The sequence below is a fragment of the Chaetodon trifascialis genome, chromosome 7 (genome assembly GCF_039877785.1).
Source record: "Chaetodon trifascialis isolate fChaTrf1 chromosome 7, fChaTrf1.hap1, whole genome shotgun sequence".
In the NCBI taxonomy this organism is placed as follows: domain Eukaryota; kingdom Metazoa; phylum Chordata; class Actinopteri; order Chaetodontiformes; family Chaetodontidae; genus Chaetodon; species Chaetodon trifascialis.
Window position 1 is genome coordinate 27,333,497 of NC_092062.1, and position 19,608 is coordinate 27,353,104.

The 19,608-nt window shown below is 41.9% G+C and overlaps 1 protein-coding gene across 1 annotated transcript; it reads right to left on the minus strand.

The window, feature by feature from the left end:
* Positions 1 to 5,351: 5,351 nt before the first annotated feature.
* On the minus strand, positions 5,352 to 17,972 carry LOC139334515 (neurexophilin-1). The gene is made up of 2 exons (XM_070967442.1): positions 17,678 to 17,972; positions 5,352 to 7,520 (listed from the first exon to the last, which is right to left on the minus strand). The coding sequence occupies exons 1-2, from the start codon at positions 17,747 to 17,749 to the stop codon at positions 6,732 to 6,734; spliced, it is 861 nt and encodes a 286-aa protein (XP_070823543.1). The 5' UTR covers positions 17,750 to 17,972; the 3' UTR covers positions 5,352 to 6,731.
* Positions 17,973 to 19,608: the final 1,636 nt, after the last annotated feature.

Genomic DNA, 19,608 nt, shown 5'->3' on the forward strand with positions numbered 1-19,608 from the left:
CTTTGCGTATGGGCGCTTACAATTAACACTGACTACAAAGCCCTGATGCTTTGATCTATAACCAGGTGCTGTGGTTAAGTGTAATACCTGGTGATTTTCTCTGCCCTTTTTGAAGATGCAAATGATGGAGGAAGGCATCGGTGTATCTGTCTAGTATAAATAGCATCACCTAGCTCTCTACTTTTGTGACGTTTATGACAAGGTGATATTCAGCAATCATCAGCTCTCCCTGCTGTTGTTTCAGTCAACATACACTGACTGCATTGTGATTGGTAAAAATAGATTTTTGACCAGCTGCTCTTCTGCTCTGAGGTGCAGCTGCTTGTGAACGCACCTAATTTTCAGGGGTTAGCATCCGTGCGCACTCACCACAGATGCATTCAGCCAATCGGACACTTAACTTTTTTATTTTCTTAACTGAAATTAAATCTGAGTCATTCAGGCACGACAGCGTCAGCCTTTGTGTCGCGTGGCAGCCTGTTGTGGATGGAGATGAAATGATAAATCTGAGGATAGAAGCGGGCCATATTCATGAGCCATGTAATCCTCTTATATCTCATGTCGTTTTGAAAAGCAAACACATCTTTGTCATCAATACTTGTGTGTCTGGTGTGATAAAGCTGCCTCTCGTGAGAACATATAAAGTGAATATTCGCCCCTCCAAAGACTGATGAGGAGCAGAAACGTGTTGACTATGATCATCTGAATCGAGGAAAGAACAGACTTCCAGGATTTGAGTTGAATTATTTGCAAAATTTAATAATTTCATCACGATAGCCTCACAATGCATGTCTCCTCTGTTAGAAATGTGTTAAACCAGTAAAAATCAGTTGATCATTTTCATGAAACATCCAGTAAGAAACTCTCTAAAGGATGAATCATGGACCATATATAGATTTACAGTGGATGGCCCTCAGCTCCCGATTTATACCGCACTGGAACTAATTATTATTTTAATTAGCAATTAATCTCTTAATTTGTTTTCATTATTATTTGATTAACTGTTTTGTCCATAAAAGGTCAGAATATATTGAAAAATGCTCGTTGCTGTTTCCCATAGCCCCCTGGCAACGTGCTGAAATTGCCTGTTTTGCCCAGAAATAGACCATAATCTGAAGAAATTCAGTTTACAGTGATATGAAGCAGCAGATTTTCACATTTGAGATGCTGGAATCAGAGAACTTTGACCCTTTTATGACTTTTATATTGATTGTATGTTGATCCAGGGTCTAAGCACAGAGGCTGCCATACGAGAGCAAATGTGAAATTTTGTACTATATAAATCAAATTATTTGATTTGAGCAGTGTCGAAACTTTTGATCATTGAAGCCATTTATGAAGCAAATTTTCAAAACTTTTACTGGTTCAATGTGAGAATTTTCTGGTTTTCTTGATTTTATGTCTTTGCTTAGACAAAAAAGTAATTTTAAGACATCACGTTGGGCTCTGAGAGCTTGCAAAGCTGCATTTCACATTTTTTGATGTTTTAGATTTAGATTTTGTTGCAAAGTAAAGAATTAATTGGTTAACTGCAGCCCTATAAATAACTGAAATGATTAACTGATGGTCAAAAACCTTGTGTTCCAACTGACTGATGGGCAGACTGACAGAATAATATCATCACACACATTAAAATCACTGGTTAACTGGGTCAATACAGTACAGACGCAATGCAGTACCCACATGTGGAAAGCCAACAGGAAAACTCTAAATCTGTCACACATGTAGTATTTCAGACACACAAACACTGGGTCAGAACAACACCCTGTGTTGGGTTTGATGGGTGAGCTGATGGTTTTCTACCCACAATTCCCGGTAAAGTTAACCCAGTATTGTGTTTGCACTACAGTGATTTAACTGCAGCGTTCTTCATTATTTCTTGCATTGTTAGGATTCTTTAACATCAGCCATCTGAGAGTTTAAGCTAATTTTTCTGTTGGATTCATTGTAATTTGAAAAGAGCGTTCTCCGCACACACGCACACACACGCACACACACACACACACACACACACACACACACACACACACACACACACACACACACACACACACACACGTCAGAATCCTCAGTCTGTGAAAAAAAGGGTTTAGCTGCTGATAAAACGTGAAAGCGGCTCCTCGTGTGATGTGGTAAAGAGCGTTTGGTGCTGAGAGCTGCAGAGACGCCCAGCTGACAGATATTTGAAAGCGGCCTAATTTGGTTCAGACTCATGATGAGCTGAGTAGCATTAGATCATAGATGTGCAAACAGCAAAAAGAGCGTTAGACAGTCGCCGCTGTTGGCCATTATCCATTATGGTAACAACTGACGGCCTGATGATGCTAAAATCCATTAGAGCAATTAGCTGCAGCACACAGGTGCCCTGCATTGCCGTCTATGAGACCTTTTATTAAAAGCCTCAAAATATTCTTAATTTCACAGCCTTGCAAAGAAAAATCTGTATACCAAATGGAATATAAGCAGCGGGACAGAATTAACTAGAGCGTAAACTTAATTTCATGTTGCCACAATTCATTCGATTCATATGGGCTTAATAGTATTGTTCATTTTCCTGCATATTTAGGGGTGAAGTGTTCGTACCTGGTTATGTCTGGGGGGCATTAAGTCTGACTAATGAAATGACTCTATCCTCTGTGGCGTTTTAATCTATTCACTGTGAAAGTAATTGACAAGCCCGCAGTATGTGCATTAGGATAGCTCTGGCACCAAAGGACAGCTGTCACTAAAGCAATTAAAATGACAAAGGTTAATTAATTCTCTCCAGTTTTTACCTGATATGAGACATTCACAATGAGTGAGTTTTCATTTCCGGAGGAGTAATAGTGTTTTGAGGAGAGTAATTTATTTGCGATTTAAAAAAAAAAAAAAAAAAAAGAGAAGAAGAAAAAACACCAGCCATTGTCTGATAGAGCCTTTAATGTGTCAATACCTCACAGAAAACTGTGCCCCAGGACAGCTTCAGCCCCAGATTTGAAATGAATTCTGCAGCAGGACACAGGCTGAGATGACAAGCGCTTGTTGTTTTCTAAAGTAAGATACCTAATATTTCTTGTGTGGCTGCGCAAACAAAATGTGACGTGTTTATAAATGAGACTCGTGATGATGTTTCACACTTAAACATTTCATCTGAACAAACGTCTGTGAGTGGAAGGAGGGGAAAAAAAAAAGACGCTCTACATTTTCACTGCAGTTGGGGGGTCAAGCGGAAGAAAACCAAGACGCAAATAATTACTATGCCAACCACCTCTGACACCACGAGAGCAGAACCCAAGAACTTTCTAATCCACCTAAATGTCAAAGCAGCGTTCGCAGCCCTCCCTCCGTGTGAATCTCCACAGGCTGCCAAAAGGCCAGTGGTTAGTCATCTGTTTACTCCTGCAGCTGCTGGGTGTCATTGGGACTCTGAAGGAGAAATCCCATGATTCTCTCTGCCATTTCTGACAGCTCCTGCCCAGACCACATTAATCAGGGATTGTGGGCGAGCTAGGGGATAGACGGCAGGCATGGATGGCTCCGGCCCAGAATGGCTGAACCGAGGGAGGAGATCTGGGCCCAAAGATAACTGAGAAGTCCAAACGCTGCCGGGTTGTAATGCCGTCGCTTTCATTCATACGCGCTGAGCTCGTTAAACGGGCGCTTTCTCCGAGGAGTCGGCCAGTTTCTCTTGTTGCCGGGTAAAATGGTGCTTTGAAACGGACGGAATTGAACAATCGTGGAGTTGAAAGAGGAGCTGAATGAATCCAACATCTCCCGCTTGTGCAAATTAGTCTCCGAGAAAAGAGATCTGCAGCTGAATTTTGGTTATGAGATATTTGAGATCGGTTTGCATTTAATTTGTGAAAAGCTACGTTTTAATTATAAAACTCTAGTGTCTACATCCCCACTGCTTAATCTTTCCACTGAGTCGCGCTGAAGGTACAATCGTTGATCTGAAAGTTAACACAAAGATTAGGAGCCAAAACATAAAACTGGAACTTGCTGTCCCTCCCAGTATGATTGACAGATGTTTTAATAAAGGGACTAATACTAGACTTCACAGCTAAATCTACATTATTCATATTTCCAGGTGCTGAAGGTTTTAAATCAGGACTGTTCTTAAACACAAGGCTAAAGCAGCTCCTTTTTTGCAATTACTCTTCGATCTGAAACACACACAGTGAAGATTTTTCATCTTTTGTCAACACAAAACTGATAAATTATCACCTTAAAGTTGCTATGGCTAATGTCTTATTTACACTTCCAGCAGACACATCAGTCACTTTTCATTTGGAGACGAGTTTCTGGCCAATGGAAGTCGGATATTCACGCTTGTTTGCTTTCTATCAGCTCCTGAGGGAAACATCTGGCCCTGTAGCTGCTAAACCAGCGAGCGGTGGTGGGTTTGTCAGAGGCTTTTCGGTTAAAAGACGCTGCGATGCTGATGAGAGCTGAGGGTCGTGAAGCCAAAACAGGGAGCTGAAAGGTGTTAAAACGCCCCGTAGAGCTGAGGGGAACTCAACACCTGCCATATTTAGGTCATATTTGAGAGCACATCTGTAATATAAATGGTCATTTTTAAACAAAACACAGCATGATGGGCTGCTTTTGCCCCCCAGACGACTTCAGCGGGAGCAGATCCAGATCTCTCACACCAAACTCTTCTGTGCCAGACTGTTTACACTTGTAAGATTATGTGCATAATGAGGCTGCATTGTCTCAGCAAAGTGCAGCTTTAATTCTTTGAAGCTGAACAAACTGTCCCTGGCACATTTGGGTGGGGGGGGGGGGGGATATCAAAGTCACTTTATTGAGATGAAAGAACTGGCCCAAACAGCAATCTGAGACATTAGTCATTCCTTCTTCTCGGTGACAGAAACATGCTCTCAATTTACGAGTCAGGTGCTTCCAGTGATTTCTGCCAGCCGAGTTCCTCCACATCATAAATTCCTCTTTATGCTCACTCATCCCACAGGCAGACCCCCATTCTTTGGCCTGCCTTGTCAGAAAATACACCCCATGTTGGCATATTGGATGTCATCCAGGCTGCCATTAGCAGTTACTGTGTTGCGTATACCATCGCGTACACTGTGAAAGAGCACTGAATTCAAATAGACAGCAGTGATTGTGCCCCTAGGTGCACATTTGTGCCTCTTTTTTTTACAGGTTTTCTATCGGCACTTTAATTCATTCTTTCTATGGTGTTGACTCTGCAGAGCTCCCACTTACACTGTGTTCATTTCCTCTAAATGCTTCACGTGGAGCCACTGGCTCCCAATTTATGTAATGAAGGTTTAATAGCCAATTGGAACATCCAATATCATTAACAGCCAGTGTTAGTCTCATCCAGATTTTTTTTTTTTTTTTTTTTTGGATAACCAGAGGTGTGAGCGTTTGATAGGTGGAATGTGTGATTAGCGCCTGCTGTGTGATGTATGTCCCGTCTCCTCTGGAGCAAGAAACCACATTTTATCACATCTCACATTTTAACGGTTCGTTCTGTTTCAGCCTCTGTTGAACTGCAGGAAATCTGCATCTTCTGCTTCTTCTAATATTCATTTTTTAGATATTTTCAAATGCTTTTGACCTTTTTTTTGTCATTATTAGCACTTTTCTATATAAATGATTCTTCAGTGTGTACAGATGGTTATTTTTGGACACCGCGGGGGCACTCTGGCTCTGACACTTCTTACTACGGGCTGCTTGTCATGTTGGTGATGCAGGGGTTGAAATTTATTGTACTGGACTTGTTCTAAGTCATAAAACTAAGATGTCTGAAATGGAAATGCAGTGCTGAGAAAACAGCAGAATTGGAGCACAGTTATATTTGATTTTTTTTTGGGAGCGGTGCAGAAAATGATCCTCTGTGTCTCTGTCATCTTGTGTGTCTTTTGCAAGTTTTATTTATTTATTGCAACATTTACTTGCTCATGTTTGATCTGATGGGAGCCCTCCGTTGGTGTCATTTACCGTGCGCTATTCGTGGCCTTAAAATTGCTAACACATAACACAGAATTGAAATAGAAGTAGTTTTTTTTCCGTTTTCTCCCGTGACTTGATGAAGATTGTTTGTGACAGCTGCAATAACATGAAAATATAGATGGACGTTACTCAGTTGTTTACCACATTCGGTTCATGCATGGACACGGACGAGATTCCAACAACAATATCAGAGAGATATATTCACTCTAACAATCACACTGCAGAAAACAACACCACTCAAAGTATGTTTGCTTTTTCCATTATGCCCTCTAATGCATACTGACAGATTCTTCTTATTTGCATTGACATTTACGTGTTTGCGATGATTACCAGAGACTGATTGGAAAAGACTGAAAGCATGATTGAGACGGAAATACACGATCAACATAAACAACTAAATTAGCAGGAGAAAACATTAATAAAATTGTTTTCTGGTCTTTGTGTGAAATCCACAATATTTACATAAATACAATCAGCACATTTTAACGGTTGGCTTGGGAATTTCCTTTCGATGCAAGCAGCTATGCATATAATATGAGTATTGCAAGCCTATAAATGCTTCCCTAAATGCTCTCATAATGACCTCGGGGTAGGTCTGTTCGTTGGAGCGATATCAGTCTTGTGGCAAGGATATGTTAGCTGTATTAATGCCTGTCAACATCTCAGGTTTGAAGTGTCTTGACTCCATTTTCATTCAAATAATCTGACACCGCTCAGGACCCGCAGCTTGTCTCTGCATCTTTTTTTTCCCCCCTCGTCTGGTCATGTGATCACCCGGTGGGGAGGTACGGGGTGTCACTGTGGTAGTTGTAATCTGGACACACTTTCTGCACCAGCTTGTAGTCGGTGCTGTAGAAGGTGATGAAGATGCAGATGACTTTAAAGGGCTTGGAGCACAGCCAGGACACGTGGCTCTGGGTCTGCTCCTGCGGGCAGCTCTGCGAGGGGTCGTGGGCACACAGCGAGTTCCTGGTGCCCTTCTCCACCTTCTCGTACTCCACCCTGCAGTTGAACAGCTTGGTGTCCTTGGTCTCCAGGGCTGTCTGCTGCTGCTGCTGGTGGTGATGGTGGTGGTACTGCTGGTGCTGCTGGTGGACCTGGAACTCCACAGCTTTCGTCGGTGGAACAAGTCCCACGGACACGTTGCCCTGGCCGGTCGAGTTGTGGCGGAAGTAGACGCTGAAGGTCCCGTTGCCGTGATCCACGATTTTTCCAGTAATGAGAAGGTTGAGCTTCACCGTCTTGATGTTGGAATGGAAGTCACCCCAACCAAACATCTTCTTGAACTTGCCGGTCTTGACGATGGGCCTCCGTTTCGTCCTGGATCGAGGATCGCGTGGGTTTGAAACATTGTAAAGCCAGTTCCACTGCTCCCGTTTAGAGAACGAGTCGGCTTCGTCGTAGTTCAGGTCCAGAGAGGTGAAGTTCTCTTTGCCATAGAGGGTCTGGGACAGCAGACGGCTGATGGAGAAGGCCTTGCTGCTCTCCGTCCAGTAGGTCTTCAATTTGGGTTTTGAGCTCTCTCTCAAGTCCGAATTCCCTGAATCGGCACTGGTAGCCTGGAAGCACAAACAAAAATCCCCATTACTGACAAAAATCAAGCACTCAGAATTCGTTCCATCAACAAGGCTGCACAAACTTTCTAGAAAATGTCTCTGAATTCTGAAATTTCTAAAAGATATTACAAACATTTTAGCTGCTTCTGGATCTGGAATTTCATCACAATACATGTGGTGTCAGGCATGAGGCACACAGGATGAAATTTAAACTACTGCATCAGTCATTTCAGCAAATTCATTTTCAGCAAAGTCATTTCAGCAAATTCCCCAAAACAGCATATAAGTCTGGGGTCCCCAGGTGCCGGTCGGATGGCAGCCCACCGCTGCTGGTCTGCCGTGGAGGAAGGCTACCAGGATGGGTGAAAGGCAGTGGACAAATTTCACCAATTTGCATGGCGTGTGAGAGCATGTATGTAGTTGTGTGACTAATAAAGGGGATTGTCCCTCCGATTGTCCCGCCGATTATTCATATGTTTACACTGAAGTGACAAAGCAGCTGTAGGAAGTATGACTCTTGTTCACCTGCCCCAAGAGAGGAAACAGTTTGGTATCAACTAAAGTTCTCAAACCTTCACAAAGCTGTAATTTTAACTCTTAACTGCAATGTTTCTCAACAATAACCAAGTCAATGGAGCCTGACCAAACCTTAACCGTTGTATAAAGCGCTAAGACAAAGGATGTCATCCTGCTGATGGAGTCGATCATGTTGCTATAGCACCAGCTAAGTGTGAAATATCGTAAAATTTTTTTTAATTGCTTCCAGCTGATTTGTGAGTGCGAAGACAAAATGTTTTAGAGAGTTTATCTCAGTCACACCTCCAAGAACTTGGTAATGAATTGCAGGATAACAATATGAGATGTAATTCATCAAAAATCACCACTAGATGTCACTAAATCCTGGACACTGGGACTTTAATCCTCCACAAACCAGGATCCCTTTCAAATTCTGTCAATTTAACAATTTACAGATTACATCCATTGCTAATGTTCCACTTCAGGAATCAACGTGATCTATAATTGGTGATGTAGAAAGCGAGTATGTGGATTCTGGAAGGTGGATGTGTTTGCAGTATGTCATTAATCAGATTGAAGGTGCATCTTGTAGCAGTCCAGTGATTAATGTTTGCTGTTTCCTGCTGAGGTTTTCTTAGTTTATTTGCTGGAAACACAGACTCTCCCAAACCTTAACTTCACCGTAGATGCCATGCAAGGATATTATAGAAAATAGAGAGTTTAGAAAATGGATTCATTGAGTGTAATCCAGTTTTTTGTAGAATTGTTTAGTGTCAGCATTCTGCCTGACATTAGCGTTGGGTGGACATGTGCATGCTGAGCGCTCTGTAGTTGGGATCTATTGACGTGTTTGTGGGATATCCTGCTAACTAACAGCAGCAGCAGTAGGAAAACGTCAAATAGAGATGATGTGTCCACCAACAGCATGTCAGCACTTATAACAAATGGTGCTAACACTGTAACCGACTCTTACAGCATGTGAACCGTCGTGTGCGTGGCGTCCTAATCAAGATTAAGGGCATTCCTGCCATACATCGAGATGAATGAAGCGCTTCTCGGGCACAGACGTGATGCAACAGCAGACTATTACCTGCTGAATGTGGCCTGAATGGATGATTGATGATTCGGTCTGCATCTCCTCTCTAACAATCACACAGATGAGAGAAGATTCCCCGTGAACCCCGCAGAGGCCCGTGACAGTGATGTCCAAACCCGGGCTGATGAACGTGACAGCAGATCTATCTGGTCGAAGCGTTTACATTTTGAACCTTCGCCCCCCAATCGATACTCTGAAAATAAGGTCTCTCATTCAGAAAGTTCACTGAATGACATTGTAGCACTGTAGGTCAGCATGTCTGGAGCTCACTGAGTAAACTGTAGCAGGATCTTTGTGTGAAGCTGACGTTCATTTTATGAACTTCAGAGTGGAGGAGCTTGAAAAGAGGGCCTCAAGTTGTTTTGACGAGGCCTCGATGATGAACGACCTGACGTGGATGAACCAGTCGTGGAGACTTTGGCTCAGTTATCTTTCCTTCTCTCTGAATGCAGGAATGCAGCCTGAGCATTTTTTAAATGCAACGTTACACGGAGTCAAATCAAAGCCTTTAAACCCAGAAACTGTTTGGAGATCGCCAAATCTGTGCAGCCAGTTGGTTTTAAAGAGGAAAAGGAAGCTGCAGGACCTTCAGAGCAGAATGTTTGTAGTGACGAGCTGAAGAGAAATATGAATTTCAGCGGTTTCTCGGCGCAGTGGGGCAGTTAAAGTGTATTAATGAACACCACCTTTTGTCTTCCATGGCTGGAAACAAAAGTCTGTCATGTTGCCTCACTGGTGATGTATTGTAAAAAGATAAAGTGAGTGTGAGGATGAGGGAGGCTTCCTGTTCAGGATTTATTGGCACCATTATAGTCAAACATAAAGCTCCTTAGGATGTAAAAGTAGCAGTGAAACAGTATCTTATAGACTCTCAGCCAAGCAGCTATAAAGTCGATTATGACATTATAGCTCAGTTTTTATTCTTGGTTTTTATGATGTTTAAGGTTTCAGCTTGTTTCAGCTGTTTATTTTAATTTAAGAGTGAAAAGGGTTCAAAAACACATTTTTAGGATTATACAGCAGATAATTTCACTACATTAACATGAGTGTTTTAGTCAGTCAAATATTATGTGAACGTCTGTTAAAAATAAACTTTGGTTAAATGGATTTCTTTCTTATTTTATGATATTTTTATTGGGATTTTCCACACTGCAGCACAAAAAACAGAAACGTCAAAAAACAACGTGAAACAAAGGATAAAAACAAAGAAATGTAATGAGTTAATCAATGACACTGCTGCATCACAGGTGTAATAAGAGAGCTGGGCGGCGCGCTGTGGAGTGTGTTTCTGGTCGGGTTCATCCTCATACTGAGCAAAGAGGTCCAAAACTGGCTGCTAAATATCTGAAACTTTATTAAGACTTCATGCCACATCAAACTGTCTCCATACGTAAGACAGCAGTGAGCTCACTAAACTTAAACTGAGGCTCAGTATCTGACCTCCAGAGCCAGAAAAAGACTGTTTGTGATTATCATTTAGTACATAACATTGTTTTGATGCTGTGAAAACCCACGTGGTGCAGTCTCTGGTTCAGGTCAGTTAAATGGACTTCTTATTCCTGATCTCTTGTGAGTTTTAACGTGAATTCAGTTTTACACGTTTGCAATGATCAGAAGTACACAAATGATCTCCAAATGACCTTTGACCCATGGTCCAAACTGTGTTTTACATCAACGTTTCTCCTCTGAGTTGTGAAAAGACTTTAGTCTCTAATGATCAAATGAAATCTCATTTTCGTAGCTCAGTAATTACTGAGGCTTCTCAGTAACTGGGTTTCAGTCTCAATGGAGTCCGGAAACCAGATCAAGGGATATTAGGAAAGCGCTGTAAGCTGGTTTAAGTGACTGTCAGGCTAATTAGTGACTGTGTGTGTGCAGATGCAACATTTTAAGGTGGAGATGAGAGGACAAACAACGCAGATCCGAGCAGGTTCAGGACTCGGACGGTTAAGGATTCATGGTTTTGTCAGTTCAGATGAGAAGCACCGTCATTTTCTGCAGCCTCATGTTCTGAATCATCCCGTACGAGGAGGCGCCGCTGGAATCACTTTTTTTTTTTGGAGGGATTTCTTCACTGTTTTCTCCCGAGATTATCAAAATTAAACAGCACATCTGAAGTTCGTGCCCAGTCCTCATCAGACCCGAGTCCTTGTTGTGGAGACTCGCTCTGTTGTCACCGGCGTTCTGTTTGGTCCCCAAACTGTGACATGCAATTAGCTTTCATCTAAAGCACCTGACAGTCTCTGGATTAGAGCACTCAGAGGCACATTCACGGAGACCCTACTTCACGGATTAGAGCCCAACCTGTAATCCAGCCCGGGGAGATTAGGCAGATCAGAGGCAGTCCTGACTGAAGCAACGTTTATATCCAGAACACCCCGACTGACTGCAGCAACACTCGGAGGGCCAAGATTTACCTCTCGCCAGCTTCAAAAACATGCAAGCGAGGCACAAAGAGAGTGTGTGTGTGTGTGTGTGTGTGTGTGTGTGTGTGTGTGTGTGTGTGTGTGTGTGTGATGCATGACTGTGGTGGATAAAGGACAAGAGAAAAACAAACATGGCAGCGTAAAGGTCAACAGTCACACTTTGATAACTTTGGGTTTAACAGATATTGCTTTGTCAATATTGGGTTTTATTAAATATCAAATAAAGGACAAACTATATCGTCCACGGCTCAGAGTGGAATTTATTTAGCAGTTAATTGTCTTAATTTAATTATGCCGTTTGATTTCAGTCGTTCTTTCTTCATGTGATGATGACGCAAAGCCATCGTGCGACCGTTCGTCACACGTTTCATATGCCTGTGAAATTTCTCAGATTAATTCATTTGAATATTCAAAGAGATGAAAGATAACACGGTTCAGTATTTCATCAGAAAAAAGCAAAGAGCTGTATATTTTTTTACTCCCATTAATCATCTGTGATGAATCAGTGGAAGGGTCCAAACCTCCAGGTTGAGAGCTGAAGGACTCAACCCGTGATTTCACACGTTTTAGCTCGTTGACTCCAAATCCTCAATGTGTTTTTCTAAAATGCTTATCTGTGAAGTAAAAGTCACACAAAAAATCTGCACAGTGCACTCAATTAATTTAATTTAACGTTTGATTGTCATCATCTGAAATAATTAGTCCATTAAATGATTAGCTGAAAATTAGTCTGCAGCTATTTTGCTAATTGTTTCGATTTTGGACTGCTGGTCAGACAAAACAAGCAATTTCGAGGCGTCAACTTGAAATTTAGGAAATTAGAACAACCATTTGTAACCATGTTCTGACAATTTACAAACCAAAATCTGTTAATCAGGAAAATTATCTTCAGATGAATCAATAATGGATAAAAATCATCAGCTACAGCCGTCAAATGGACACAAACACCCGTAACTCAGCCGGCTGTGATCTGCGTGATTACAGAGTCAGAATGGACCAATCAGAGTGCTGCTGGACACCGTGCCCACGAGGGGACAACTGATGGAAATATTTATGATAAAAATAAAGAAAAGATAAAAACACACAGTGATTTTGATCAGTGCCACATAAATAATTATTATTATTAAGATCTACATGATCACAACAATTAAGTAAAATAGAATCCATAAATGAACTAATTCATATAAAACAGCACAAAGAGAGAAACAGTACAAATATTAGAAAATGTGAAAAAAATAGAAAAACATGTACAAACTTAATACATCAATATTAACGCCCACAAAAAGGTAAATCCTGTATTGTGTTCTGGGAACAAATTATCAAAAAGGAAACGCTCCTTTTTCACAGAAAGAAAAAACAGCAGCTGTTTATCTGTGACGTTATCATGTGGCTGTTTTTTAGATATTTTAATTTCCTGCCAGTCGTTGCTTTCATATTCGGCACAATAAGAAAATCTATTATCAGACTCCTGAAGTGATTTTCTCTCGCTTTCGGTCAACAAATCCCATGAAAACGATCAAAGCCAGAACTGAATGTGTCTGCAAACAAGTGTGTGTGTTTATCAGAGCCTGGTGAAACTTCTTCTTCTTCTGTTGTCCAGAAACATTAAAAACACATCAGAGAGCCTCACAGTCGCACCGGCTGACATGTTCCTTCATTAGCATGAACACACACACACTCCATTCAACACACTGTGTACCGTCTAGCTGTAAATACTCGCTCGGAGCATCAAATGTGTATTAATCTGCCTCTAAAAATAGTCCTGAACAAATGTACTTTTTACTCCAGTCTGAGTAACGTTCGCTGAAGCCGCAGAGTTCGGCTCCTGTAGGAAATGACTGAGCTTTTTCTAAAAAAATCAAAGTATATATTAGTGACCCACTTTTGAAGATTTATGTCTTCACAGAGACCCAATGGGCTTGAGGCTGAGTGCCACAGGCAGGGAAGTCGGGAAAGGTTACAAGACAAGCTAACGCGTTGTTGGTTTTAAGCTTTTCGTGCGATTTGTCGACGCTAAGAAAAACTGAATTTCCTCTCATCCTTTCAAACTTGGTTGAGGAGCTTTAATGGAAACATGCGGTGGTGGCGGCGGCCTGCTGAAGCTCGACAGCTGCACCTGAAAACCACTGAAGCTAGAAAAAAAACCTCGCTGATGCTGATGTTATTTTGCCGGTTTGGGTTTCTTGTGTCTTTAGCTCAGATTTAGAAACAGTGGAAACGTCAATCAGCATCAGACTTTAAGACATTCGTTTCTCTGATTTCTGGTTTTTCTCTGAGCTCCTCTCAATGGGTTAAAGTGGGTGGGGCTCAGTTGGAAAATTCTGTGCACCAATCAGAATTGAGCAACGTTGGTTTGTTTCACTGTCAAATCTGGTTTCTGACTCTTTAATAATATAATAACAACAATATTAATAATATTCTTAGAACTTAAGCATGTTTGCCTGAAGTTGAACTTTGCTGCATGTTTAAGTATATTCAGAATATTTAATGTTATGGAGACATTTCAGAGGCTTTAAAGAAGATAAATAAAAGTAAAATACATCAGTTTAATTTTGCTCTTCCACGCAGTCCCATACAGACTCGTGAGAGGTAAAAATCGAAGCAGCAGAAGCCGAAATGAAAGCTTTTTTTCCATCCATAATATCCTTGTAGCTCCTACATTTCCCATAATTCAAACAAAAGCATCTTTAGACTCTACCTGCCTGGAAAATGCCTTTCAACCTCCATTTGCACAGTTTGTGAGATGGGCTAAAACTCAGCCAGAATACACAAACTTGCAGAAAGTCCTGTCAGTCAAAGCCTTGTAGAAATAAAATATATTTAAAAAATGTCATTTGCAATATATATAAAATACTGTATTTGTCATTGAAAGACACTCAAACGTATCTCCAAATCATATTCAGAGGCTTTCATTTCATGGCTCAGAGTTTTTCCAACTTTTCGACCCTCAGTTTGTCATGCAGGAGTCTCCCCTACCCCATTAACCGTCTGTTAATATTATTCCCAGACTCGGTGTATGAGGCAGAATCCCTGGACAAGATAACACAAACAGCATCGGTATGCAGGAGTCCTTTAGGAAACGACTCGCAGATTGCCAGATGCAGCATATAGGCAGGCTGTTGGACAAACCTAAATGCTATCTGCTCTTGGCGAAGCTGTGATAAGGCGCAGGCGTCCGCTCTTTGAAACAGGAAGATAAACAAGCCCGGCTTCCCTCGGGAGGATATTCTATGGGCCGGACCAGCGAGGAGCCAACAAATTCCACCTTTAATAGAACCACCGGAGGAGCCAGATGACTCGGCGGTGGGCTGTGCACAAAACCTTGCGAGGAAGAATGAAAGTGTGTGTCAGTTTTCATTTACCTGAATGCCGCGGCTGCTGTGCGGGAGGATTTGTGAGCGCGACAGTTGGAGTTGAACAGTAGGAATCGAGAGGCGGCGGCTGATGGCAGATTTCAGCTGCCACTCTACAGCCTTGATTGGATGGCGTGCGCTCAGAGTTCAGCTGCAGCATCCAGAAATTAATAGTGTTGTCTTTCGCTTTTTCTCTCTTTTTTTTGCACAGTGCAAAAAGTTTGTGCGGATTTATTTACTTTTTCAAATTTCAGGCATTAAAGTGATGCTCTTATCCAGAGAGGCTTAAAGTGTGAGGAGCTAATAGGGGTTAGCGTTTGGCTGAGGGACATGTGGCTGTTGTGGGATCAAACCTGTGACCTTTCGGGTATGAGATCTAACGTCTCGCTCCACCACTCCCAGCAAAAGCTTATTTTAATCTAATTTATGACTTTCAGATGCCATGAGTCACAACCCCAATTCCAAAAAATAGCTGTGACTCTGAGTGAAACGTAAATAAAAATAGAATTCAGTCATTTACAAACGAGCTGTGTTTACTGATGAGCTCATGTATTAACCTCCTTCATCCAATCGTGTTCACAAAGAGGTGAACCTCGCTCCATCCTCGCTTGTGAACGACTGAGCCTTTCCAGGACGCCCCTTTCATACCCAATCATGATACTATCACCTGTTACCAGTGAACCTGTTTACCTGTGGAATGATCCAAACAGGTGTTTTTGGAGCGTTCCACATCTTTCCCAGTCTGTGAAACGTGTTGCTGCATCAGATTCAGGATAAGCAGATATTTACAAAAATCAATGAAGCTGATGAGCTCAGACATTAAACATTTTGTCTTTGCGCTGTTTTCAGTTGAGTTTACATCAAAAAGGATGAGCAACATTTTTGGAATTGTGCTTCAATGAGAAGAAATTTATGAATCCATGAAATATCTGCTTCCATTTCGAGCCGCTTCTCCGTGGTTGAAAGAAATGTTCCTCCAGACAGGAAGCCGCTTTAAGACTCTTTAGTGTGTTGAAACCGTCTTTTAGAGCATTTTCCGACCGGCCGTTTGGGATATGATTGTCGTCATACTCATTTACAGTGAATTTAACTTGTCTTGCCTTGTGAGCTCCCCCTGAAGTTGAGCTGATGGATCAACTGAGGGCATTTGACGCCCACTAAGAGTTTAGGTCTATATTCTTGCAGTGATATCAAAGTGTTACCTGAGGGGGGTCAGAGATGATGACAAATCACAAAGTGTGTCAAGACATCACAGGCAGCTGTGGATGAAGCCGAGTCCTATCACTGCAGCGCCGCTTTGAGAGGCTGGGGCACAATTATTACCATGACTTCTGAGGAGGATAAATACTGTACGCGGACAGACTGCGGGATATTAGAGCGGGGCAGTTTGAAGCGGGAGGTGGAGGAGGAGGAGGTGGGGGGAGAAGGGAAAAAAAAACCCTAGCCACCAGTTTTTCAACTTACCCAGAGGAAAAACGCATAATCATATTATTTCACACACGACTTGGTTCAAAGGCGGCCAAAATAAGTTTGTGAGGTTCCCATGGGTCTGTCAATCTGTTGAAGGAGCTGCAGGCGAAAGCTTAGGATGCACCAAGTACGAAACAATTATGATCATCCCATTAAAGCATGGCGAAGCAATTTGGCAGCCCGGTCTGGAAAAAAACACCCCCATCAAATGATGCTGCGAGATCAGCTAACGCTACCAGGATGCTATTGTACATATAAGTCACATATTTAATGACCAGTGTTTGTCTTTATGGTGGGACAATAGGAGAATCCATGTTAGTTAATGTCATTCTTCTGAAAGAGAAGAATCCTCCTGTTCCTCCAGAGCAGGAAGGCTTCGTAAAGTAAAAAAAAAAAAGGAAGGGGGGGTGAAATGATTAGTGCGCTTAGTCAGCTGTGAAATTGAGTTTATGGTTTTCAAGACGGTGAATTCAATTCGATAATGGGTATTAAGTTGTAGAGAATAATTAATAGTAATTGACTTCTTTCCATCACTATGCAAATTAAACACAGATAACACCACGGGAGCTTTTTAAGGCCAGTCAAGTTTGTAGGGATTAAGTTTATGGAATTTTTGTTGGAGAGAGGAGTGGCTCCTGTTCGCCGTTGATTGCTTTGTTGACAGATTTATCAGTGGGTGAGGGGTTACTGTCTCTGCAAGGATTAAAGGAATTGGGTTGTCACAAACTGTCAAGGCATTGAGTTAGGAGCATTCTGGTCTGTTTGTCATAATGGGCTCAGGCTGTTCTCCACCATACTGTCAAATACATTCTTATTGAGCTGCATCTGTAAATGGGAGAAGGGAGGGGAAAATGCAAAATAAGGATTGAATGGATAGTGCTGAGGGGGAGATATCCGGCGGGACTGTGTGCGGGAGGATTTGTCAAGATGCAGATTTGGGATTTGGGAAGCTTGTGTTCACACTGACATTTGTTAATTCCTGAAGATATTAATGAGGCGACGCATGCAGCAGTTAGGAATCTGGTTTGTGTTGGCGAGGTTTAAGGAAAACGTGCCTTCAAGTCGACTAGAAACAGGCAAACAAACAAATGTAAGAGGAGTCTGAAGCTGAAGAGCCTTTTTTATTTCCACATTCTCAGATGTTGCAGCCATAAATTCAGACTAAAATCTTCCTGAAGCTGAAACTCACTCATCAAAACCTCTGATTGCAAACATTCCTCGATTTCCTACCAGAGAGGTGCAAACATCATTGAGACAAAATGATGTGAGACCAGAAAGAGGGAAAATCATTTAACTCACCAGAGAGCTGAGTGACAGCAGCAGCAGCAGAGCGGCAGCCCAAAGACATGTGGTCTTCATGCCGCCCCTCATGACAAACTGTCCTTGATCTTCTCGGCTGAAAACCTCCTTCTGACCGAGCCGCTATCAGCTGCCGGACTTGAGGAGGAATAAAGAGCGAGGGAGGCGGTCCTGAGGCGAGGGAGCAGAGATGGAGCTTCTCAGGCTCATTCAGGAGGGTCAGAAGTCGGCAGCTCCAACGGGTTTAGTGGTTGGAGGTCTGGAGGCGCTGTGGGGAGCAGCGAGGTGTTTGTACACGAGTGTCAGAGAGGAGGGATGTTTTATATCTGAGGTTCAGAGAGAGAGAGGGAGAGCGGGGGAGGGATGGAGACACAAACAGAGAGCGAGGAGGGGGGAGCAGAGGAGGAGGAGGAGGTTCACAGTAGACACTTTTGAGGAGCAACTTTTCTTTGAGCGTCGTGCTGGGCTGCCATCTAGTGGCCGCTCTCCTCTCCTACATCAGGTTCAGAGCTTTTTGAGTCTGTGTGGAGGTTCATGCTGGAGGCTGTGCTCATAACAAACTGTGACTTTAATTCTCATTTTAACAAAGTCGTTAAAACATCTTCAGTCAACTTTGTTTCACTCAGAAAGATGTTGAAATACTCTCTCTGAGCTCTTTAGACTGTTGGGATAATTCTCTTTTTACTGGATTACCAGAAAAATTGCAGCTTGTTCAGAATGGACGAAGAGTTGACTTTGATTTTTCTTTTACTTGTTTATGAAGCTTTAAATTACCTCAGTCCTTCAGTACATCAGAGGTTTTCTTTCATTTTATGCTCCTGCAGATCATGAGGTCCTCCACGGCTTTTCTTTTAAATGTTCCTCGTGTGTCTGAGATCTCCTGCAGTTCTTACACCGTGGAACTGTCTGGGTGTTAGAAAGGCAAACTAGACCTGTCTTTGTAATCTGGTTTTTGATTTGGATTGATGCTATTTTTATTTAACATTTTATGGTAAATAAAAATATTGTTGGAATTTTGTAAATTTTGGGTTAGGGTTATTGTCTTGCTTCAGTTTTGCTGTGTGGGGACACTTTAGGCTGCATGTTTCTATGGAAGTTGTTGCAAAGTTCATATTGTTAATATTTAGTACCATGTTAACATATTGATAAGATAAGATAAGCTACTTTTTACCTGAAATGACAAAAGTTTAAAATTTAAGTTTTTATGATAAATAACAATGCCACCTGCCAAAAAATGCAGAATGTAAATGTTCAACACAGTGACCAAACTCACCTGCAGTCGACATTCAAAAGCAGCATTAAGAGTCAAATTTGTGCTTGAAAAAATAACGACATGCATTTATGATAATAAGGTTTTTTTAAATTTCACCATCAAATACAAAGGGGGCTTCAGCGATTTATTATCGCACTTCTTTAAAGTTTGTGGGTCTAAGCTTCAAAAACATTGAATCCTACACTTCCCATAATGCAATGTAGGGGCACCTTTGGCCTGTAAACACACACCTTTATAATTCCATGTCCCCAGTTTGTAATGTAGCTTCTGGTTAAAACGTGTGGATTCAGATTCCCTCCACTGAGGCCAGCTGAATACTTTATTTCTGGTCTGACAGAACTCCTCCGTGACACATTTCCAGTGGCTGAAAGGTAATAATCATCACAACTAAACTGATGTGGCCCAAAAAAAAAAAAAAAAAAAAAAAAAAAAAAGTGGGCGTAACCAATCCCAGTCTGATGCAGGTGCAGGAGAGAAAACAGCGACAAAAGAACAGCAGAGGATGGAAAGACAGCGTATTGACAGCCTCTGTGTTTCCTTTGTTACTGAAAAGACACAGAGGTGTAAAGTAGTGGAGTGACCCTGAAAAAGCCTTAAACATCCCATAATCTACACACACACACACACACACACACACACACACACACACACACACACA